This window comes from Cetorhinus maximus, chromosome 8 (assembly GCF_964194155.1).
Source record: "Cetorhinus maximus chromosome 8, sCetMax3.hap1.1, whole genome shotgun sequence".
NCBI classification, from domain to species: domain Eukaryota; kingdom Metazoa; phylum Chordata; class Chondrichthyes; order Lamniformes; family Cetorhinidae; genus Cetorhinus; species Cetorhinus maximus.
In genome coordinates this window covers 8,596,367-8,620,463 of record NC_135886.1, presented here as the reverse complement: position 1 = coordinate 8,620,463, position 24,097 = coordinate 8,596,367, and the positions used below count along the sequence as shown (strand labels likewise).

The 24,097-nt window shown below is 46.1% G+C and overlaps 1 protein-coding gene across 1 annotated transcript in view; it reads right to left on the bottom strand.

Annotated features, from left to right (window-relative positions):
* Positions 1 to 575: 575 nt before the first annotated feature.
* nfasca (neurofascin homolog (chicken) a) overlaps positions 576 to 24,097 on the bottom strand; it is a 140,405-nt gene continuing 116,883 nt past the window's right edge. The window contains exons 26-31 of the mRNA XM_078546405.1: positions 23,790 to 23,909; positions 22,173 to 22,325; positions 15,352 to 15,483; positions 10,950 to 10,998; positions 2,004 to 2,015; positions 576 to 1,634 (exon numbers count right to left, since the gene is read on the bottom strand). Coding sequence (XP_078402531.1) covers positions 1,391 to 1,634; positions 2,004 to 2,015; positions 10,950 to 10,998; positions 15,352 to 15,483; positions 22,173 to 22,325; positions 23,790 to 23,909 — 710 coding nt within the window. The 3' untranslated portion in view covers positions 576 to 1,390. The remainder of the gene's footprint in view (positions 1,635 to 2,003; positions 2,016 to 10,949; positions 10,999 to 15,351; positions 15,484 to 22,172; positions 22,326 to 23,789; positions 23,910 to 24,097) is intronic.

The window sequence follows — 24,097 nt, the reverse complement described above, 5'->3', positions numbered from 1 at the left end:
AGGACTGAGAGTGGTGATTAATATATGTATCAAAGGTTTCATCAGTTTGAGAAAATGAATGGTTAACGTGAATATGCACAAGGTGTAGGATTAATAATTAGAGTAGGTGGGGTGTGAGGATCAATAACCAGAATAGCTGAAGGGTGCAGATAAATCGCATCTGCTGGGGATTGAGGACTGAATAGTGGAAGCTGGGCTTTGTTATTATGAGTGGAAGGGAAATGGCGAGGAGGGGGAGGGCTGTTACTTTGATAGCAATGGAAAATTACCACAGGTAAGCCCATTGTAATGGGACTGAAAACCTTGCAGTTGCTATAAGAGGAATCCCACTTGAATGAACTGTCATGTAAACCTTAACGGGTATAATGTAAGATGTCTGTGCAGTTTTGGTGCCTCTCTCTCTTGTTTTACTTATTTCATTCTGAAGCGGGACAGCAGGACGAGGAGTTCTATAACTTTGTCTAATGATGAGACCAGAATGTTTTTGCTTTGGCGATCAGGGCAAGAAATGGAATTAATCATTGAACAGACAGAAGAGTGCAATGATCACAAAGGCGATTCAGGGCGATTTTTTTTTCACAAAATCTCTGGCCCGGGTCTTGACCTGTCAAATGGTGCCTGTAAGAAATTATATTATTTGATATGCATCACACTTAAGCAGCTCCACATGAGCAAATAGCTTGCCTTGCTCTGACTAATTGCCACTCCAAATATATCTGCAATGTTGGCCACCTCTGCAGCTGTCCAACTTTCAACGTTAAGAAGCATATAACCTAAAATAAGGGAAGCCCGAGAGGCGCCAGTCAACATAGAGACATCTCTCCCTATATCATCTTCAGTTAAGCTGTATCTTAGATTAAAGTACTGTTCGAAAACAAAGCATAATGATAAAAATCTTCTAATCACGGTTGTCCAGTGCTGAGCTGTGGCCTGGTGATATCTAGAGCATAAGGGCAGAGCCTGCAATTGGAGTATGAGGAAGCCCTAGTTAGCATCATCTATACACAATGTTAGAAATTACCCCAGAATTGTGTCACTTGCAATCTAAAATAGATGGGGAGAAAAATAGCAATTTCCAGACTTTTTTCTTACTCTTGAGAAATAGGTTATTGAGCACATCAGCAATGCACTGTGGTTTGGGAGATTACGGCTATCTTTCTCCAAAGCCTGACAAACCGTTCTACCTTCTATCTTGCCTCTTTTTAATCCCTCTTTCCTTCACGCATCATCTCGTCTCCTTCGCCACTTGGCCTCTCAAGTTTGGACAATCACACTTTGTATTTGTATTTGTTTTCCATATGCACGGATATCGGTGGATAAATCAAATGTAGTTACTGTCTTGGTAGCACCTGTGCCCATACGCTCCGATTGTTGGGTTTTGTCTATCTTTTCACATTTGTGCCAAGGAATAGGCAGGATTGACTGGAGACGTCGCCTCAGAGCTGTCATTACCCTCGGTCTCCTCTTTGTCCTTTTTGACTGTGTACTGGCCAATGAAGGAACCATCCTCGCCGAAGCGTGAATTCCCATCACCATCACCGTAAATGACTATGCTGTCATCGCTCTCCTCTTGCTTCACTGTCCCGTCCACTGAAGACTGACTTCCTTGAGGCTTTTTGCTGTCTTCATTGTCACTGGACGTGTGAAAAAAAAGGGGTCAACGTCAATATCAATCTAACTGCTGAATGACCTTTCCCCCCACCAACGCCTTCCCTTGTGGCTCATATGTCATACGATGTGCACTTCACCCAATGTTGGGTTAAGTAACCTTTGTGAAAAGAATATCCCATGGTCCTTGTTAGAGGGTCTACACACGGTCGTCAGGCTTTCTTCCACAGTCACCCTTATTCTTCTCACAGGCTTAAATTCACAATTCCAATTCTAACCTTTTCAACTAAGCGAGTGCTCCAGCCCATGAGCCTGGTAATCTGGTGAGCCCAACATCACTCAACTCGAAACCAATCATTCCAAAAATGCTTTATAAATTAAAAAGGTCTCCTTACCTTTCCAGAGATCTGTGTTTCCCATTGGTGGAATGAATAAGGAACAGAACGGATAATGGAGACATGGACAAGGCAAACGGAACAGAAAGAGATTGGTTAGGACTTTGATAGTTAATCCCATGGAATTCATTTTACAGTCACTTCCTTCTTTTAGTGCTTTGAGGACCGAAGGTCTTTCGGAGTTTGGGAAAGAAAGAATGATCTGTGGCCATTGATCACAATCCTAATTCAGGAAAGCTTGGGGTCCACTCTAGTTCTATTAGTTTCAGATTCGATCCTAATTCCAATCATAAGGCATTCAATCCTGATCCAAAACCCAATGAGAAGAGAACATATTTCCATTCAAAATGTGACAGAAAAAGACTGGACTTCAATTTGACTCCAAACATTACAGGTCTCAGCTCTCCCCATTATTTGAACCAGAATCTCAATATTGCATTCTTTCTCAAATCCTTGATCTAATCCCAGCCTCTAACAAATGGATTTCAATCCCAATCGGGTAACAGAAATTGAAAATGAAGATAAAAATGTGCCCTAATGCTTAACGACAAATAACATTTTTGGAACAAATCATAAGCTAAAATCAACTTCATTGCTGATCCAAAAAATTACACTGAAGTCGAATCCATCCACAGAAGAACCTCAGCCACTTTGAGCATCTCGCTTAGGTTCAGAGTTACATAGAAACAGGAGGAGGCCATTCAGCCCCTCTCGAGACTGTTCTGCCATTCACTGAGATCATGACCGATCTGTGACCTAACTCCATAACTTTGCCTCATATCTCTTAACACCTTCGGTTAACAAAAACCTATCAATCTCAGATTTAAAATTGACAACTGATCTAGCATCATTGGTGGAAGAGAGTTCCAAATGTCTGCCATCCATCGTGTGAAGAAGCCTTTCCCAATTTCACTGCTGAAAGGTCTGGTGCTTATTTTTTTTGACTATCCACCTAATCCTAGACTCCCAAACAGCAAGAACAGTTTCTTCCAATCGACTCTATCTATACGCTTAGTATCATGAAAACCTTTCATAGACGTGGTGCATGTTCCTTCACTCCTTGGAAAGCCTGCTCTATGCCGCCAGACCAAGATCATCTTACATCTTACTTCCCAACCATCAGCATTTACACTTGCACCGCAAAGGTTTCCATGCAACATGACAAGAAGTTTGATGCACTACGTCTGGCTGAGAAAATATCCCTAGATCAGTGGTTGCCAAGAAAAATGTAAATGAGTTTGGATTTCTTTGGCTGATCAATGATCCTGTTGCATAAAAAGTCAAATTCTCATCGGCTAATAAAGATTTGCGAGAAACACAAACTGTGCTTTCAGTCAGTTTTGTTCTTGATGCACCTTCAATATCATTTTAGTCATTATACTCAGACCCGAGCTCCTTTTTTGCATAAATAGCCCAACAACTGAATGGGGAGTAACGCATCATTCAACTTTCTGCAAGCTTTAAAATGTCAATCTAGAGTTCGGTCTTGTTAAAACACAATCAACTCCACCAGTTTTGACCATTCCCCCATCAGGTTAATTTCTTCAGCCCAAAAACTCCCTTCAGAAATCCAAACCAATCACATCATCTTAACTCAATGTTTTCAATGTGCAACATGCTCTTATATCAAAGTGTTGGAAAACAGAGGGATGATTCATGCATGGGACACTTATTAACAGAGGTTTGTGGGGGTGGGGTGGGAGGGGGAGGGGGAGGGGGTGGAAATGAATATTTTGGAATGATCAGTCGCTAAACAGAAAGAGACCGAAGTAATAAAACTACCTGGGTCCACCAGGAGGTGCCTGACATCTAGAAACTAGATGATGTTTGTCCTTAATGGGCACCCAAACCACAGTTTACATCGGCCCAGATCAGTTTAGTCTGTGATCAATGCCATGGAGACTGCACATGCTTTTATTTTTAGGTAGTGCTGTGGCCATTGATTGTTTCCTGAAATCTAAGATCAAGAATGGAATATTATGCGGGTAGCAACTGATTAGAGAAGGACTTCATTTGTGACAATCCCACCTCTGCAATGGTGGAGTTTTGTCAGGATATGTTTTCCGATCTCTCACATCCTTTGTGTGTGAGACATCGCTCTGGGTCCTCAGGCTGTTTCAGGTTGTTTATTGAAAATGAATCTCTGCCTGGCGATGAACAGAGTGCCCACCCAGGAATGCAGTGTCAGCATGATGAGGAATCCATTTTACTGACCAGAAAATACCACTGTTTTTCTCTCCCCACCCTTTCCCACACCAAGTCTACATTTGGCAATGACTAATAATTGGGAATGCTGCTACTTACATCTGAATATGACCCTTTAATTTAGAAGAATAATATGAATGGGCAATAATACTACATATAAAAAAAGGTAGTACTTCCCCATCTCAGGACATCAGACAGTGGTACGGAGACATTATACCCTGTTAGACCTTCCTTTCTCTACATTTAGTTCATTCTCAAAAGACTTTGGAAGTAGAAATTCCAATTTGAGTGCCATTATAAAGCGATTGCCCATAAAATGGGCCATGTCAATAAATTACACTGGACTTTTTCTAGACCTTACATAGGAACAAGAGCAGTCCATTCAGCCCCTCAAGCCTGTTCCGTCATTCAGTTAGATCATGGCTGATCTGTATCTTAACTCCATCTAACCACACCTTGGTTTTGTATCCCTTAATGCTTTTGCCTAACAAATTTCTATCCATCTCAACTTTGAAATTATCAATTGACTCCCAACCTCAACAGTCTTTAGAAGGAAAGAGTTCTAGATTTTCTACAACCCTTTGTGTGAAAAAGTGCTTCCTGACATCAACCCTGAACAGCCCAGCTCGAATTTTAAGGTTATGCTCCCCTGTTCTGAACCCCACTACCTGAGGAAATAGTTTCTCTTTAGCTAATCTATAAACTTCTTTGATCATCTTAAACACTTCAATTGGATCACCCCTTAGCCTCCTAAACGTGAGGGAACATAAGCATAGTCTATGCAACCCTGTCCTCATCATTTATAACCCTTTTAATCCCCAGTATCGTTCTGGTGATTCGTGCCAACTAGGAGATTTCCATGCCAATTTGTTAACCTCCTGATGTTGTGGGTGCATCGCCAGGTATCACTGTAAAGGAGCAGTGCAACCAGGTCATTAGCTACAATGCCGGCATTCGGGACAAGAGATCCTGGGAACTTCCTGCATAAATCTAGAGATGCATAAGCTGGAAAAGAAATGTATTTACTGCCGCCTCAACAAACAGATATTTTTCTTCTATTTTTGCTCCAGAGAACGTTCCCTGACTGAAAGCAATCTGCTTGCAAGGCTAGACCCATCCTTGTCTGTAGCCACCTGGCTGGATGCTGTAGGCAATATGTCATTTCCTTCAAACCCTCTACATCCTGACCCCAACTCAATTATTTCTTGGGATGTGGGCATCGCTGGTAAGGCCAGCATTTATTGCCCATCCTTAGCAGCCCTCGAGGAGATGGTGGCGAGTGCCTTCTTGAGCTGCTGCCATCTGTGTGGTGAAGGTATTTCGGCAGTGGGGAGTTGCAAGATTTTGATCCAGCGACCATGAAGGAGCAGTTAGCATTTGTCCAAGTTAGGATGGCGTGTGACTTTAGAGGGAAACTTGGAGGTGATGGTGTTCCCATGTGGGAACATTTTGGGAAAATTACAGAGATAATCTCTTTGCAGAACTTGCTCAACTATCTGAATAGATAGGCAATTTGTCAGATACCTGATGATGGCATCGGTGGTTACCAAAGGCGTTAGCTAGTTATCCTCCCTGTAACAATGTGCCCCAGCTCACCTTGAACAATCCAAACTCCTTTGTCCTTCTCACCTATTTCCCACTTGCAACTTAAAGATCCTGTCATTTCCATTGGGAGAGGATGAGGACATCAAACACTGTCCTTATAGCACCCTATTTATAAATGAAAGTGCTTTCTAATTGACCGCTACCCACACAATATCCCATGTGTAAGTGAAAGTCCTCTGATTTAGAACTCATTAGCAGGATAGGTAACTGGTTTGTATAATTCTGAAGATCACAGTAATACCTCTTGTCCAGTCTGGGTCTAGGGAGCGGTGGATAAAGAAACATAAAGGCATTGGTGAGTGTTAACATGCACAGAGACACTTTTACAACAGAACAAGATTGGGACAATATACGGGAAATTACGAATGTCAGGAAATGGAACACAGCAAATTGAGTGAGAATGGAAATGGGAACTGAATGGAAGAGGGTGTCTCACCAGCCCTTTATCTTTTTAAAGGCGGTGGGGAGGGGGAATAAAAATCAAACTGGTGTCAACGTTATTATCCCAACCACACCCATGCAGCCCAACCTCTGCCAGCAATTCTGTGGGTAAATAAATCGAGTGAGGCAGGAAGGCGCTCTGTTCAACTGTTGATTTATGTTGAGTTCGTTGATCTCATTTGGGATGATGCTAAGATTGGCCGCAACTGTGCCAGGTTTGGGAGGATGGATGGAGAGGGAATGCATCAATTTGGGATCTCACTTCTGATCACTGTATCTGGAGCTCTGCTGGGTGAGGACAAGGCCCTGGGCTTCACTGTTATACCTCTGTACAGACTGTAAGAATATGGGTTTATGATGATATTTTGAGGGATTAGACATTTGCAAGGGTTAAACGACCCTAAGCCTCTCTTTAAAGCTACTCTTCTGGAAAAATAAATACTCTGTTTTGGGCTGTCTGCTGACTTCTGGCAGCAGCATTAGAAGTGGCCTTGTTATTGTAAAAACTGATTATTGGGAGAGGAGAGAGGAAAAGAACAGAGTGAGATTGAGTCTGTCGACAGCTTTACCTCTTACACCTCCTTTGATGCCTGCGTGAACGCACAAACTTTTCTAAGTTTCTGAAATATAATTGACTATAATTCCCTTTTACTATTTTTAAGCAGGAAGCTTTGCTAGGCGGCAGTTTAATGTGAAGGTTGTTAGTCTGAAGGTTTATTACTTTAGATTCATTCCTCGTCTGGTAGAATCAGGCAAAAAAATCATGTTAAAACCTAGGTTTCATTTATTTTCAGAACTCTTGGGCTCAACAATGGCCAAAATGGCGGCGGAGGCCCAATTCCAGAAATCCCGCCCTGAACCTGGCACCCACCACTTATGTCAGTGGGGGTGGTGGGGTGTAGAGTGGGGGTGGTGGGATGTAGAATTGGGGTGGCTTGTGGTTTGCATATCCACGGTTCATGGAGGCAGCTGCACATGTAAACATGTAGCTGTCTTTAAACAGGTGCAATTTTTATTAGTGGAGTGTCCAAAACCTGGCTCATGGACACCCCTTTTAGACATTTGACAAAAAGGTTTATTTGGAGGTAAGGTACCCCTTTGGGAGAGGTAAGATGCCATTTGGGATTGTCACAATTAGACAAGGATGTGCGTAAAAAGTGGATACACTCGGTGGAATTGTTAAGCTATCGAGACATTTAACTCCCCAAGCTTTTTAATTTAAAAAATGCCTGCAGTTGGAAAAAAAATCAGTGCTTGTGATTTCACTAGATATCTGTTGACATAAGCCTGAGGCTTATCATTGTAAGATTAGTGCTACATGACTGATTCCATAACCTATTATGATCACAGTGGGAAGCCTGTAAATTCACAGTTGGATTAACAGGTTCAAGTGGTTGTAAAGTCTTTGATGTGGGGCTATGAATACAAATGTTTGTTTCCTTAAGGGGCTAAGTACTTGAAGAAATTTAAATGTCCTGAATGGGTTTTATGGATGAGTGTTTTTTTTTAATAGAGAAGCCATCAATAGACCCTTAGAACTTTATTTTATTTAATCTCAGCATGGCTCCAGAGGTTTGCTCATGGTGGGTACTGGGTGATATGGCATCGAGGGTGTTAGGGCAAAGGGTGGTGGGTAGAGGGTCATGGGTTGGCATGGAATGTATGAGGGGCCATGGGGGTGGGCTGAGGACATGGATGGCATGAGTTGGCATAGATGGGGCATGGAGAGTTTCTGGGGGTGAGGAGGTGAGGGCTTGAGGGCTGTTTTTGGTTTCATTGCTTTTGTTTTTACAGCTAGGATAGAATCCCATAACACCAAGGCTGGCTTTGTAAACAGTCTGCCTTGGCACCCAGCAGCTACTGTGGCTGCCTCCTAACTGTTTCAGGGGGCAGTAGGGCCAATTCCCATTAACAACCGTCCCCATTGCTCCCTCCCACCCCCAGAACCGACAAAAATCCAAACATCTGGGGCACTTTCTCCTTAGCTGGTCTCGCAGAGTTGGGAGTTCGGCCCTTGTTGTCCTGAAGGTTCTGGGTGGTGTTGTCAACCGTGAAAACAGAAAACACACACAGAAAAAGTTTGTGCTAAGGCTAAAAATCAGATAAGGGAGGCACAAGGGCTGTGCCTGAGCACAGGACTTTCTGTGTCTATTATTGGAGGGATTTCCCCGCAGTTCTAGATTTTGGGATAGATCTGAGAATATTCAGGAAGGACACCAGATGGGGAATGAGGCACAGGAAAATAAAAGGCAATATAATTCTCAATCATTTTGACTACTGCAATGTACCAACTCTCATTTATGCCTAAATAAAATTATAACTGTTACCAACGTGGAGTTAGCTTGAGTTATTGACCAGTCATCCAAATTTACCACAAGCCCGACATCCTGATCAAACTCACTGCTGGGGCTCATATGTGTAGTGAGGGTAATTAGGAGGAGGGGGTTTTCCTCATTCAGTTCAAGTAAGGGTCACCTTGCTATGGTAGAGGAGTGAAGAGAAAATAAAAACCCTCCGTTTTTATTTCGGTTGATCTTTTTTTTTTAAATCCTTAATGGTCTGGTTTAAAAATAGCAATTCCTGATGATCCCGGAGATTCGGCAGCACTGAATGAAGAACTTTCACCCAGCTGAAATGATCGGATGACTGAGGCACCGAGGTAGGGTGACCATCGGACAAAAAGTCATCATTGCGATGCTCTTTCACAAAGTCTTAACACACTTGATCCCAAACTCAATTCCATGTGACCCGTGCAGAGTGGAGGATTTTACTGAAACTGTCTGCCGAGGGCTTTTGTGGAAATTGTGCCGATTGTAATTTCTGCCCCAGGAGAATTCAACTCTCTCGCACCAAGACTCGGAAATTCCCTTCAACAGGGCAAACCCTCCACCCACCCCCACTCCCCCTTTAAGCACAAACCCCCTGTCTCTGGTGGTTCAATTGAGAAAAGCACTGGAATTGGGAATGTCGGGAAAGGGAACATATCAAAAAAAAAGTGCAATGACAATTGAGCTGAATTAAAGAGAGAGCATCATGTTGAATTCTGCAGGTTTGATTCCTGGTTTTGGTTGAGTTTGACAAACTCAATTGGACTGCTACATGTTGCTTAGGAACAATCGGGAGACTTTCCATGCCTAGCTCGCTGGACAGTTGGACAGTATTTACGTAAAGAGATGAGTGGGTGAGGGCAGGTCCAGTGACTGATACTGGGTGTGTGATCAGTAGGGAGGGGGGAAGAGGGGACGGCAGGGGAGAAGTGAAATTGAGGACAGGATTGGGCTCAGGATGTCTCTAAGGTTGGGGTGCTCTTGGCCAACAATCTCAGCCTAGTCTCAAGCATAAACCAGGACTAATGAACAGGAGGATGAGACAGCAACTGGCATTTGTGGAGGGGGAGGAGGAGAAGCATGATACTAAAACAATACTTAAGATGGCACAAGCACAATGTTTCTGTGCGGTAACTCTATGATTATCCCAGTGCTGTGTGGGTCAAGCAGCACAGGTGATGCGAGGCACAGATTAACCTTTAGTGCACAATGTAAGGCTGGGTCAGGCCCCTTTCAATCTACATGCTATAATCACTGGGAGAAGAGAGATGAATGTTTGAATACCTCTTTAACAGGTCAACACTGACACTTACTGTTAGCATTTCACATTGGCTCGATTCTCTTGGTCCATTAAAACATCACAGATGTTGGCATAGGTGGGGCATGGGGAGTTTGTGGGGGCTGAGGGCTTGTTTTGGTTTCATTGTTTTAACTGATGTATTTCAGAAGAGCAGTTTGAATATTCAAACTTTACTTTTTCAAGAATGAACAAACTTTCGTAGGTTTAACAATCCAGTTATACTCCATGTTAATGTAATGGCTTCATTTCTGATAAGCCTTAGTTCAGAGCGCCTGACCGCTTTGCGGGACACTTTGCAACGTACCATGTAACCCTCAAGGGTATGGTCTAGTTAAGTTGCAGATTTTCAAAGGCGCTGATGCTAACAGGTCTGATGTAGGATATATTCATCAAGAAGGCAATGGCGCTAATTGAAGAGATGGTCCAATCTCTGCAGATGGGCCTTTGGCCCCGATGAGACAAATTCATTTAGCAGCTTTTGTCCATCGAACTGGTGACTGAGTGGGTCTGCAACATGCTATCCAACATGCTGCACCTCTCCCCCGCCGCCACAGCAAAACTGAGATATTTCTAAGCTTGTAAATAACTCTACACAGGATCACGTGGAGTGTCGTAGGCTGAGATATAGATAGACGCGTGAATGTAGCTTCTGTAGTTTATGGTGTCTCAAATCACCTGTCACACAAAGTTCTTTTGTGCTGGGGTACCCTTAGCTTATTGTCTTACTGGGTTCTATTGCCCCTGAGGCACAAGTTCAAGGGGCTGGGATTACCGAGGCTTTCTAGCACAGCAGACAGGACTAAAATGGGCCCCTATAAAATAAGCTCGAGGGTCAGTGTCTGTTGGCAGGGATGGCCCCTCTCTCGTTATTTTGAGTTTGTAAAGCTTGCATTGATGATGACTGTGTTGTCATGTGCATGAGATACATGCATGGTACACAGAGGGAGGTGCAAGTACCAGGTGGCATGATAGACCCATGCCAGGCGTAGCTGGGTGGTGGGAGAAGGGGGCACCAGGGTCTTTCAATATGGACAAAAACAATTCGATTAGATAAAGGCAATGACCTACAAGTATCCGTTGTCATCTTGTGAGGGCCGGTTTTCTTCCGTGGTCTTAACTGCAAGAAGAGGAAAACAAAAGGCGTTAAAAAGTTATGAATAGCAAAGAAAAGGCAGAACTTGCATTTCAATAGAAAAACAGAAATACCTGGAAAAACTCAGCAGGTCTGGCAGCATCGGCGGAGAAGAAAAGAGTTGACGTTTCGAGTCCTCATGACCCTTCAACAGAACTAAGTAAAAATAGGAGAGGGGTGAAATATAAGCTGGTTTACTTAGTTCTGTTGAAGGGTCATGAGGACTCGAAACGTCAACTTTGTTCTTCTCCACCGATGCTGCCAGACCTGCTGAGTTTTTCTAGGTATTTCTGTTTTTGTTTTGGATTTCCAGCATCCGCAGTTTTTTTATTTTTATCTTTGCATTTCAATGGCATATTTCACAGACTCAGGACATCCCAAAGTGCTTCACAGCCAATGCAACTTTTAAAATGTAGTCACTGCTGTAATGTGGGGACCACAGCAGCCAATTTGCACACAGCAAACTCCCACAAACAGCCATGTGATAATGAGCAGATTTCGTGACGCTGGTTGCGGGACAAATATTGGCCAGGACACCGGGGAGAACTCCTTTGCTCTTTTTCAAATACTGGCAATGAAATCCATGACATCGTCCTGAGAGATGGGGGTCTCAGTTTAAAGTTTCATTGGAAAGAGAGCACCTCCAGAAGTGTATTGTACGCTCAAGTCTCTGAAGTGGGACTTGAACAGAACTGAGCCATGGTCAACACTTAATAATGAAAAGGGGGCGGGGGGGTGTGGGGGGGAAATAATGGGGCCGATTTTGCTTCCGTGACACATGTCACATGTCCAGCCCACCCCTCCCCAAACTTTCAGCTGAGCACAAGTCAGGTAGAGCGCACCGGAAGTGTGGTATCCCTCAGTCCACCTGAATTCCAGAGCTCTGGGAGAGCAGCAGGGGCATGAGATTGTCCCAATGTGGGGATCATGAGGGCTCATGTCCAAAATCACAGCCCGGTGGCTCCGATGGTTTTGAGGGCTTCATCCTCCCATCCAAAAACAAAAGCTACCAGAACTTCTCCAGCTCCGAAGATCCCGCCTTTGGAATTTTCTACCCCAGAAAGCTAGGGGGTGCTCAGTCATTGAGTTACATTTTTGGATGCTCAGGGATTTGGGATACTTTGGGAAAATGGAGTTTTGGTAGGAGATCAGCCATGATCTTATTGAAGAGTGGAGCAGACTCAAAGGGCTGAATGGCCTCCTCCTGCCCCTATTTCCTATGCTCAGCCTCTATTCTTTAGGTTATGTGGACACATCAGTTCTGTGGATAGATTTTAGAAACTGGGGCTGCTCTCCTTTGGAGAAGAGAGGATTAAGGGGAGATTGGAAAGAGGTGTTCAAAATCGTGAGGGGTCGAGACAGAATAAACAGGGAAAAACTGTCCCCACTGGTGTCGGTGCCAGGTGATGACTCAGGCTGACGCATTGCCATGCAGATATTTGCTATCTCTATGGCGACGCCTCGGTTAATCAGAGCCACTTGCAACCAATCAGCGCCCCTTTTCTCTTGTAGTAGAAATTGTTGTGATTGTTTGAAATTTGGCATTCTTCTATTTGTCCTGATGTGCACAAGATAAAAGCGACAGCAACATGCCTCCCTTTTCAACAACATTAAAATTTAAAGTCTTCTTTCTTTGACCACCAAGGTGGTGATCCCACAGGGGGTGGTTCCCCAGTCAGGAGAAGGCGGGATAACCTATTTTTAGAGCACCCTTTCCGACCCTCTCCCCATTTGGGGGTGAGCAGACGGTCTCCTGAAGAGGAGAGCTGAGTCACAGATGCTGCTGCCCAAAAACACCTCTGCCCCAACACAGGTGTCCAATGGCCTTGATGCACCTGTTGCCTGTGTGTAGGTTATTGACTAGGGACTCCCAGGTTCACAGCCCTGTCCCCGTCACCAGTTCTCTATCGTCACAGGACTTGGCAAATGGACCTTGGTAGAAGCCTGTGCATGGCTTTGTTTAAATTGGGGACCTTATAGTGCTATCATTGTCCACAAGTCTTGGTGGGTTGGTGGTCAGATTTCGGTGACATGTCCAGTCACGATGACCACCTTGCTGCTGTAGCCTTCCTCTGCCTTCGGGGGCAGTGAGATGCACAGTCTTTCTTCTCCTGTTCTGCCGTCGAAGTCTTTTTGGACCAATCTTTCTCTGGGACCTCCCCATGACCTTCCCACCCTGGGTGGCTCTACTGGGAGCAAAGGAACTCCCGATGCAATTGCTCAAGGGATCGTCGGAGCGCACAAGCCTCTCCACCATGTCAAGGTAACAACCCACCAAAGGGCCATTGATGTATGGATCGAGAACCAGGGGATACTGATTTAAGGTGATTGGCAAAAGAAGCAACGGTGACATGAGGAAAAGCCTTTTTTTTAAACACTGGGAGAGTGGTTAGGACCTGGAATGCGCTGCCTGAGGGTGTGGTAGAGGCAGATTCTATTATGGTTTTCAAAAGGGAATCTGAAGAGAGAAAACTTGCAGGGCCAGGGAAAAATGGCGGGCGAGTGGGACTAACTGAGTCGCACAACTGAGAGCCGGCATTGGCATGACTGGCCGAATGGCATCCTTCTGCGCTGTAACCATTGTGTGACTCTATACATTTGCAGCTTGCCCATTTTCTGATCGTTCTGAGATCAAAACCCAAAACAGAGGCCCAAGTGAATGAGGTGAGGGGTGTGAGGGCCTCACTCTCTCCCTATCTCTGTTATGAAACTCACGGGCCTGCACCAGGTGTTAAACCTCCCCACCCCCCAACCCACACCTTGTGTGGATGCTGGAAGTAACCATATAAAACAATAAGGATGGAGACCTGGTGCCAAGGACCAGCAACCTGGGTATAAGCATAACCTTAGCACAAGATCGTTCCCCCGACTCTATCAAGTGTTCCACACAGTCCACACTAAACTTTTAGAGTTTGGCTGTATCAATCTCTTATCTATAACTTTTGAATGATTGACTCTTCTTTTGGCAAACTCTAGATACTGAGCCTGTGTGGTTTGGGTCTATGGCCACTTTTAGGTTATCAAGGGGAAAGTGGGTTAGGGTTTCTGTGCCTGGTCACTAGCCACAGGCACTTGTTGGAAGGCCAGGGGGGGGCTTGGCATTGATTCCCCCCTCCCCCTCCTCCCTTCCTACATCAAAAGGTGCTCACTCTCCAGGCACATGTACAACAAATGTAAGTGCTACATTAGTAAGGGGGTGAAGTCTGTGGAGGCTTAGGGCACAGGGAGATGGCAGTGTAATGGTCATGTCACTGGGTCAGTAATCCATTAGCACAGGCTAATGCTCTGGAGACAGGGGTTCAAATCCCACCACATCAACTGGTGGAATTTAAATTCAATTAACAAATTGTTTTCACTGGAAATGACTTGATTGAAGTATATAAGATGCTGAATGGCTTTGACGAGGATGTTTCCTCTTGTGGGTGAATCCACTGTTTAAAAATTAGGGGTCGCCCCCTATAGGACAGAGATGAGGAGAATTTTTTTCTCAGAGGATTGTGCGACTTTGGAACTCTCTGCCTCAGAAGGTGGTGGAGGCGGGGTCACTGAATATTTTTAAGGCAGGGGTAGATAGATTCTTGTTAGGCAAGGGAATCAAAGGTTATCAGGGTGTAGTAATTATGGTTTTATTTAGTGTGTAATGTACCTTTAAGAATAATACTTGTTAGGCAAAATCGCATGATCTTGGTGACCAATAGGAGAGTAGCACGGGCTATCTCAGCAGAGAGTGTAGAGATAGAGTTGGAGTTGAAAGCACATGTGCATTTGCTGCTGAGTATATTGTAAATAAACTTAATGTTTCCACCCAAGGAGTGTTTGCTGATCAACTCTATCACTAATCGCGCAACTCGGCCAACCCTATAACACGGGGGGCAGGTAGGAATGTGGAACTCGAAGCACAAACAGATCAGCCATGGTTTTATTGAACGGTGGAGCAGGCTCGAATGAGGGGCCGAATGGCCTACTTCTGCTCCTATTTCATGTGTTTGTGTGCAAATCTGGAATATAAAGCTAGTCTCAGTAACGGTAACCATGACAACTATCATCGCTCGTTGTAAACACCCATCTGGTTCGCCAATGTCCTTCGGGGAAAGAAATCTACAATCCTCACCCGGTCTGGACTATATGTGACTCCAGGCCCACAGGAATGGGGTTGACTCATGACCACCCTCTGAAATGGCCTAGCGAGCTAAAGGGAAATTAGGGATGGGCAAAAAAATTGCTGGGCCTGCCAGTGACGCCCACATCCTACGAAAGTCCGATTCCCTCCCACTGAGAATGCCAGGCCCCGGGCACAGGCCCACCACCCTCAGCATCAACATCAGCATCAGCTCTTACCTGGGTATTTGCCTCCCCGGCTCCTCTTTATGAAGCACACGATCAGCAGGATCAGCACCAGGAGAGCCACAGCACACATCAAGCCAATGAACCAGCCCTGTGTGGCGATGTCTACATGACTATTAGTGTAAGCTGCAATAAAATAATATCAAGATATCCTTATAAAGGAGAATCTGCCTAATGTTTAAACTAATCACACCTGGAGAAACAGCACCAGACTAACATACACTTTTCACTCAACCCCTCTTTGTATGTCATGGTGAAGCTTGAAAGAGTTTCAAAGTCCCGTTTCCTAAAATTCAATTCCCACCTAAATACTCCTTTTATTTATTTAACCGTTGCCCTTTTACATTCTGCCCCTCCATAATTAATCTTCTTCCTCCCCTCCCGGCCACATCCAATCCGTGCCATGTTGATCAGCTGACTCCCAACGCTGGCCTGTAACTGGCTGTTGGGCGTGTGGAGGCTGCAGATCAAGGACGCTGTCCCAGAAACCTGCCTTCATGGCCTCTTCCCCACCCAAACTCCACCCCGTCATGGAAAAGTGGAGGTGAGGAATTCACTATGGCAGTCTTCAGCATCATGTTGGTAAATGTCACCAGGCTGCATAACTTCTGCACAATTTACATTGTACCCCAACACCCCAAGAAACATCCCCATTATCTTAGGATACCCCAATGCCCTGGGGTCCTCCAGCGCCCTGGGGTCCTTAAATACCACAAGGTCTTCAATCTACAGCGTTGGCTGAGAAGATATAAATGTTGAGAGGAGATTTTGTTTGAACCCAGGTTCCTGGATTGAGAGTCCAATGTTCTGCTAGACAGGCTCTCAGAGTCAAATTCAAATTCAAATCAATAGTTACTGAGTCAGGGTTGAGATTAAAATAGTTACTGCGTCAGGATTCAGGTTAAAATAGTTACTGCATCAGGGTACAGATTAAAATAGTTACTGAGTCAGGGTTCAGGTTAAAATAGTTACTGCATCAGGGTACAGATTAAAATAGTTACTGAGTCAGGGTACAGATTAAAATAGTTACTGAGTCAGGGTTCAAATTAAAATAGTTACTGAGTCAGGGTTCAGTTTAAAATAGTTACTGCGTCAGGGTTTAGGGTTAAACCTGATTTTTAATCACTTACCCAACTGGAAGACGCAGTCAGATGTCCTGAACTCCACACATTTATATAACATGGTAACTTTGAGATAATTTGTGTACAAGTCACTGTTAGTCTGTATAACACAAACACCGGGCCCCAGAGTGATTCGTTTCATTGTGAATGAGGAATTATTAAACTCTTAACCACTAGTGATTTGGCAAGTTTAGTTTTTAGTTGTGTGTTTGTTTGGTACAATGATTAAACTGATAGGCCAGGACTCTCCATTGGGACCACTCCCTCTCCACTGCCATAACATTGAGGGAATTCGCTTGTGTGATGTCAAATGTCATCACAGTCATCACATAACTTTGACAGAAATTCAATGGAAACCAAGCTTACATGTGTAAATAGAATTTACGCCAAACTTCTGTCCAAACTACAATGGAAGAGCTGGAAAGGGCCCATGGAAATTCCTGGTGTAGAAATTCATTGATGGAATTTCAGAAGCCTTTGCTAATTCGATTGATCCTTCACCATCCACCAGAAACTGTTCAGGCCCAAGGGTCATTGGCTGCTTTCTCGCCTGATCTCACATCACCCAGTTTCAGAATGCCTCAATAATTTGCTGCATCTCAGACCACAGCAGTTGACTGCCTTCACATATAAACCCATTCAAAATCAGATTCATCAGTTCCTCCCCGCCCAGCTCACATTACAACACCGACTCCACAGTACCTTCACCAGCTGCGGCTAACTGGTAGTGCTTTCTCGCTGCTAAGCCAGAAGGTACAGTGCCCACTCCAGAGACTCGAGCACAAAATCTAGGTTGACACTCAATGCGTTACTGAGGGAATGCTGCACAGTCAGGGGTGCCATCTATCAGTGCGAGATGGTAAACTGAGCCTGTCTGCTCTCTCAGGTGGGCATAAAAGATCCCATAGCACAATTTCAAAGGAGAGCCAAGGAGGTCTGGTGTTTTGTCAATATTTGTCCCTCAACCAACATCACTGAAAACAGATTATTTGGCCAATTGCTGTTTGTGGGAGCTTGCTGTGCACACTTTGGCTGCCACATTTCCTACATTACAACAGCGATTACACTTTACGAATACCTCATTGGCTGATAAAGTGCTTCGGGACCTCCTGAGGTTATGACAGGCGCTATAGAAATTTAAGTCTTCCTTTCACCTCTCAAAGTCGTGACCTCCACCGATGGGTCAGGCTGTGGACTACACAGGTTGAGTAGGAAGATTGTTGGCTCAGGGCACCAGTTTACGCTCACCTTACCCAAGGCCGCAGTGAGAGTGCCCCAGGTGGTCTCAAACCACCTGAGTTAGGGAGGCTAGAGCCCAGTTCAACTGTGAACACCCCTTTCCACCAAACAAGGGACGGTTATTGTCATGAGGAGAGATTGAGGAAACTGGGCCTGTATTCTCTAGGGTTTCGAAGAAGGAGAGGTGATCTCATTGAAACTTACAACATTCTTACAAGTGTGACAGGGCGAATGTGGATAGGATGTTTCCCATGGCTGGTGGGTCTGGAACCAGGGGACACAGGCTCAGAATAAGGGGCAGGCCATTTATGACTGAAATGAGGAGGAATTTCTTCACTTAGGGGGTGGTGAATCTTTGGAATTCTCCTCCACAGCCGGAGGGCTGTGGAAGCTCAATCATTGAGCATGTTCAGGACAGAAATTGATAAGACCTCTAGATACTCATGACACCAAGGGATATGTGGATAGTAGGAAAAATGGCGTGAGCGGTAGATGGCAGCCAGGATCTGTTTGGATGGCAGAGCAGGCTCAATGGGCTGAATAGCCTACTCCTACTCCAATGTTACTATATCACATTACCGTCCTACTCAAAAACAGCTTCACACACAAGGAATGACCCTGAAATGCAGCCGCTTATGTCGGCAATTGTGGTAGCCGTTTTGTTACACAGCAAGATCCAACAGGCAGCAATGAGTTGAGCATCCAGTCCATCAGTTTTTGTTTGGTTCAGGGAGGAATGTTGGCCAAGATACCAGGAGAACTCTCTGCTCTTCTTCAGATGGGACCCCTAATGTCCACCTGAACAGAAACATCGAATCTTCAGCGACTCATCTGAAATTCAGCATTCCTTCAAGTACCACACAATCTGGTAAGCCCTGTAGGGGACCTTTGAACCCATGACCCTTCGGGTTCAGAGGTGAGAGTCCCACCAAATGAGCTAAGTCAACACAATGAATACTGCGCCAACACTGGTCAGGGGCTCACGGTCGGAAAAGACGATGCAGGTCAAGTGGTTTTGAGAAACGTGGACCCCAGCAAGGGGTTGTCAGGGACCTCCCCTGAATGGTCACTTGTCCTGGGTGAGACCAGGTGCTCTGAGCACTGGCACCATATTCCTGTGTGGTGAGGCAGGAGGTTTATTCTCCTCACTCAGCATCAGGAGTAATTGTTACCCCTCCCTCTGCCCTTGCCCAGGGGTGCTGCAGGCAATGTAGCACATCCAGATGTTGTCTAGCTGAGATCAGCTAACTTTGTAGAGACGCGGAGCTCGAGTCTAAGTCCACGATTTGCACAGCTCTGTTGACACCTGCCTTAACAGGGAAGCTTAATAACACCACAAGCTGGGAGTACCGTATTCACGCTGATTTCACAAGAGAATTAGAAATAAAAAATAGGTCAGCACCGACAGTGAAGGGTGAATTGAGGCACTAACTAAATTCCACCCTAATTATGCTATCAACAGAAACATTCAGCCATAAACAAGCCAATCTGTTGGCTGCTACTAACATATAGAACTCAAACTGCAACTACAATGCCCATCCAAACCACCAGATGGCGGTAACATACACACAGATCAGAATACAATTGTCCCCCCTGCAATGCAAATGGCCACCATCAGGGGGAGCAGTTCATTGTAAAGCAAAATACCTTGACGTGGAATAATAAGCATCCCAGCCTTTGGGACATGGTAGAAATAGGTTTGCCAACTCTCCAGCATTGTCCAGGAATTAAGGATTAAACCCCGTAACCCAGTATTCAAAAAAAAAAATCACAGGGGCATTAAAAAATGGTGTGAATTTTTAAAAAAATTAAAAATAACTTTCAATTGTTAATTATGCAAAATATTGGTGATGGGGACCGTAAGGGGGTGGGGGTGGGGGAATGGTTTGACTGGTTGGGGCAGCTCAATGATGGGGGTCAGGTGATGAAACCTCCAACACGATTGGCAACCCAGTCTGGAGCAAACCATGAAGCTCCCCTGCCCTAACAAGGCAGCAGACAAACTGCCCCCAACTCGTTCACAGCAATGTCCCAAAGGTCAGCAGGAAGGGCTATCATTAAACGTAAAGGGGCCGAACAACCAAAATGCAGGAATCAGCAGCTCCGGAAACACAATGCACGACACGTCTAATGCTCCATCTCACAAGTACATGCATAACTAAAGAAACATGCACAGCTAACAATGAAGCAGTGTTTACAGAGTGGGAGGTCTACACCTGGGTCTGGGAGGGGGGGACAGTACTGGTTCTTTTACTGTACAACCATTGAACAGCAGAAACATTCGCCAGGAATCAATGAAAGGAAAGTTTCTCTGGGGATAACGTTTACAGTATTGGCTGCGGGGGTCTGTGAGTGAACTCCAATGAATCAGCCACACACACACCCCACAACATCGTGGGGTCTTGATAAGTGGCGATTATTAGCGACGGCTAAAGCGTGTGTGGAGCTGAGGGAACCACACCTCAGTCTAAAGAAGTTATCTCCCAAGCAGCGGCAGTCACTGTCGGATTGCCGCTCCCCTCACCTCCTTTTGTACACAGCACCGGAGTTCCGCATCTCTGGCCCGGACTCCTGAACCGGGGCCTCTCCAGGAATGCAGGATGTGCCTTTTCTGGGAGTCCTTCTTTGTAAAGGGAGGACTATCAGGGGAAGCCAAGCCGCACCCCCCCTTCTTTACAGCACTAGCTGCCATGTTCGGGGAAGTCTTCATTCAATAACACACTTGAAAAGCTTTGCGAAATTTAAATGGCTTTTCGTTGTTGGTGAATGACTGCGGGTGGGGTAAGCGGGTAGGGCGGCGGGGGGGACAGAAGTCAGGGGGGGACAGGGGTCGAAGGGGGAAAGGGATCGGGGGGACAGGGGTCGAAGGAGGAAATAGCTCAGCAGGGGGCAGAAGTCGGCAGGGGGCAGAAGTCGGCAGGGGGCAGAAGTCGGCGGGTGGCAGCAGTCGGCTGGGGTGGGGGGGTGGGGGGGGTGGTGGAGGCAGGCTCTAACATTTTCTGGGTAACTATCCAGGTAAGTAAGGTGGAACCTTCCGAAGTCTCTGACTCCAGCTCAGAGTTAGAGACTTTTTCTGAGGATTCCAGGTGCAGGGGAATTACCCACTGGAAGCTGAAACTTCCCTGGCAATTCCCGCAGAGTCCATGTGTTGGGACTTCAGAGGGTGGGGGGGTCCCCAAGTGCATCTTCTGGGGGACACCTGGAGACTGGAAGATCTGCAGATCTCTGCCAATACATTTTCCGTCACTGTGTTGGGTGGTGGCTGGTTGTTGATAAGAGTTGGCCACGGCGAGACTGTGGGAATTTCCATGTAGTGAAGATACACAACTGGTAAGAGTGACGTCAGGTGGCACTCCTTTATTCTGAGGCCCCGACACGTGGAATGGCTTTGGGGATTATTGGGGGGCGGGGTTGGGTGTTGTAGATGAGTTGGGGACAAAACTCTGGAACCAGTCACAAAGCAGTTAGACCTGAGATTGGGATGGGAGGGGGAGGTTCTGCATTTAGAGGTACAGGAATAGAGAGACCTTGGGGTGTATGTGCACAACTCATTGAAGGCTCAGGGCAGGTTGAGAAACTGATTAATGAGGCGTATAGGACCTTGGCCTTTATAAATAGAGGCATAGAATACAAAAGCAAATGGTGAACAGTTATAAAACACTAGTTTGGCCTCAACTAGAGTATTGTGTCCATTTATTGGCACTGCACTTTAGGAAAAATGTGAAGGCATTCGAGGGTGCAGAAAAGACTTGCGAAGTTTATTATGGGCTGAATGGCCTCCTTCTGTCCTGTAACCATTCCATGAAAGGCCTGCTCTGTCTTTACTTTGTTGTCTTTGTAAAGAAGGTTCCTCCTAAAGTCCATGGTGAACCCCATCCCAACTTGAGTTGGATCTCTCGGTAAGTTACCAGATGGCATGGCCTTGAAGTGGGCCCAGATGCCAACAGCAGCCCCAGTGGGCATATTCCCAATTGGCATTTCAGGAGCAGGGGTTACATTGATGGGGGAGGCACACAGGAATCTCGAGGGCAGAGGTCAAGGTGACACAGCGATCAAATTAATAGACGCATGGATGATGAAACAGAGACACGGGGAGGCCTTTCTGTTCCTCTGGTGCATTGTTCTGCAGAGATCCCGATCACCAGTCCAACTGCTTCGTGAGCTGACCTCCTGGCTGAATCCCCTTCAGCGTTCCCATTGCATGGAGACTGACTTTAATTGCATTGAGCTGGAAGATGGTGGACAATCCCATATATAAGAAGCAATACTGACAGGCCATGCACAGGCAACAAGAGTGCAAGCACATGCAAACTTTCAGAACCGATGGCTGATTCATGTCAGGTCAGATCTGGTATGTGACCTCACGGTCTCTGCAGTATATGTTAAACTGGAGGATGCAGTAAGAGGTATAAGTGCTAATACAGACATGCACCTGGAGGTCCACTCCAGCCTCACCTGGGCTGGTCTCAATGGTAATGGTGTTGCTGGTAACTGTTTGGAACAGGGTGGAAAACACTCTGACTTTGTACAGGGTCCCAGGTGTTAGGCCCTGGAGCTGGACAGCGCTCTGACCCGCCTTTACATGCTCCTGTTTCACCGTACCGTTACCTGTTGGAAGTGCACGAGGGAGACAAGAGATTTGGGTCAACTTTTTGGAGACAAGCTCAGGCAGTCCAAGAAGAGCCTAGTTATTAACTCCCAGGATAGCTACAACCCTTCAAACATATTAGCATCTCTAACGGAAGTGTCAAGGATCCCCCCCAGGTCAGGTATAACGTGGTTGAGAGACAAGGCCAAGTTCCCGTTACTCTGCATCAACCCAGGAGAGAGACATCTATGGGACCAGCCTGACCTTTGTCAATTTCCCAAACAGCAGCCATCTTGCTGCCCGCCCCCGATTGCCAATTTGAGGGGAGATTTTATGTGTTGGTGCCTGTTGGGTGGGGAAGGAGGTTGGGGTTGGGGGGGGGGGAGGTTACAAAATCTCCCAATACACGTGTCTGCTGCGCACGCTGGAGAGTGTGAAATCCCTCCAGTTAGTGCTGAGTGAAGGGCAGGTTAGTGTGGTGGCTCACACCCAGTGGAACCTGAAGTGAGAGAGTCCAAACCCCTTCCAGTGGTCAGGTGGGAAGGGAGGCCTGCCTCCCCTTCTGCCTGGGCAACAATGTTGGCATCTTGGGCAGGTGATACTTCACGGAAGCCCACGTTATTTGTGTGATGGTCATCACAGCCCTTGGTCTTGCCCTGACCATTCCTGTGTGGATCTCCATCAGATACTCTCTTACCCTGGTGGTGGATGCTGCATTAGAATAAAGGACCTGAAAGCTTTGCTATGGGGAAGAGAATAAATTGGGCATTTATCCCCTGGGAGGAGGGCTTAGATTGTGGCGGGTTGGGCCCAGAAATCTTGCACCTGGGGTTGTGGGGTTGGGGGTAATGTTGAGGAAGGGTACAACTTTTCTGACACAGGTGTTGTAGATGGCTTCAGAACTTTGCAGATACCACGTCCCACTCCCCCACTGTACCCACCCCTCTGTCACCCTTGCCCAGATTTTGACTCTCTCCCGTTTCTTCCTCCCAACAGACCCTCAGCCTCCCACCTTCATCCCCAACCTTCCTCTGCCTCAACATTACCCACCCTGTCTAACAAGACCTTCCGTGTCCCCTTCCTCCAGCTCCCCTCTCCATCGTCCCCCTCTCGCACAGTGTCTCCTGCACCCCCCCAGCGACACCTTTCTCCCTTGTTCCCTCACTGCCATGTGCCCCTCACCCTGTTTCCCTCCCCAACTTCCTCCTCACTACCACCGCGCACCCCCCGGTGACCCCGCCCTCCAACGTCCCCTTCTCTTATGGAGGCGGAGCTCAGTGACTGTAAAGCGCTAAGGTGAACCCTGGCGTGGACTCAAATACATGGAGTAATCTGGTGGGCAACAACAGGAGTGGGAAACCTCAAGGCCCCTTGTCTGGATGAACAATGTCCTTGTTCTGATCCCCGACCCCGGTCCCACTCCCAGCACTCCCACCTTACCCCTCCCCTGACCTAATGACAACTCCGCCTCGCACGGTGCTTACTGTGAATGTATTCAACTGTAAACTCCGCCAGTTCCCTCGTGAAGGTGTGACTCCATGTGATATTGACGGAGTCATTGCCCGCTGACGTAGTGAGATTCCATATCCTGCCAAGAGCTTCCACTAAACAGGCATCAGAAAGAAAGTTAGTGGGGGCGGGGCTCAGCTGAGATACAGGGGATGCAACGATCATTCAGTCACTCCCCCTCCACATTGCACATCCTTTTCAATCATATTCTACCACCGCGCAGCTACAGCTCTAGATACACTTTATACTGGGATGATCACCAATCTATCAGCAATGGAGTCCT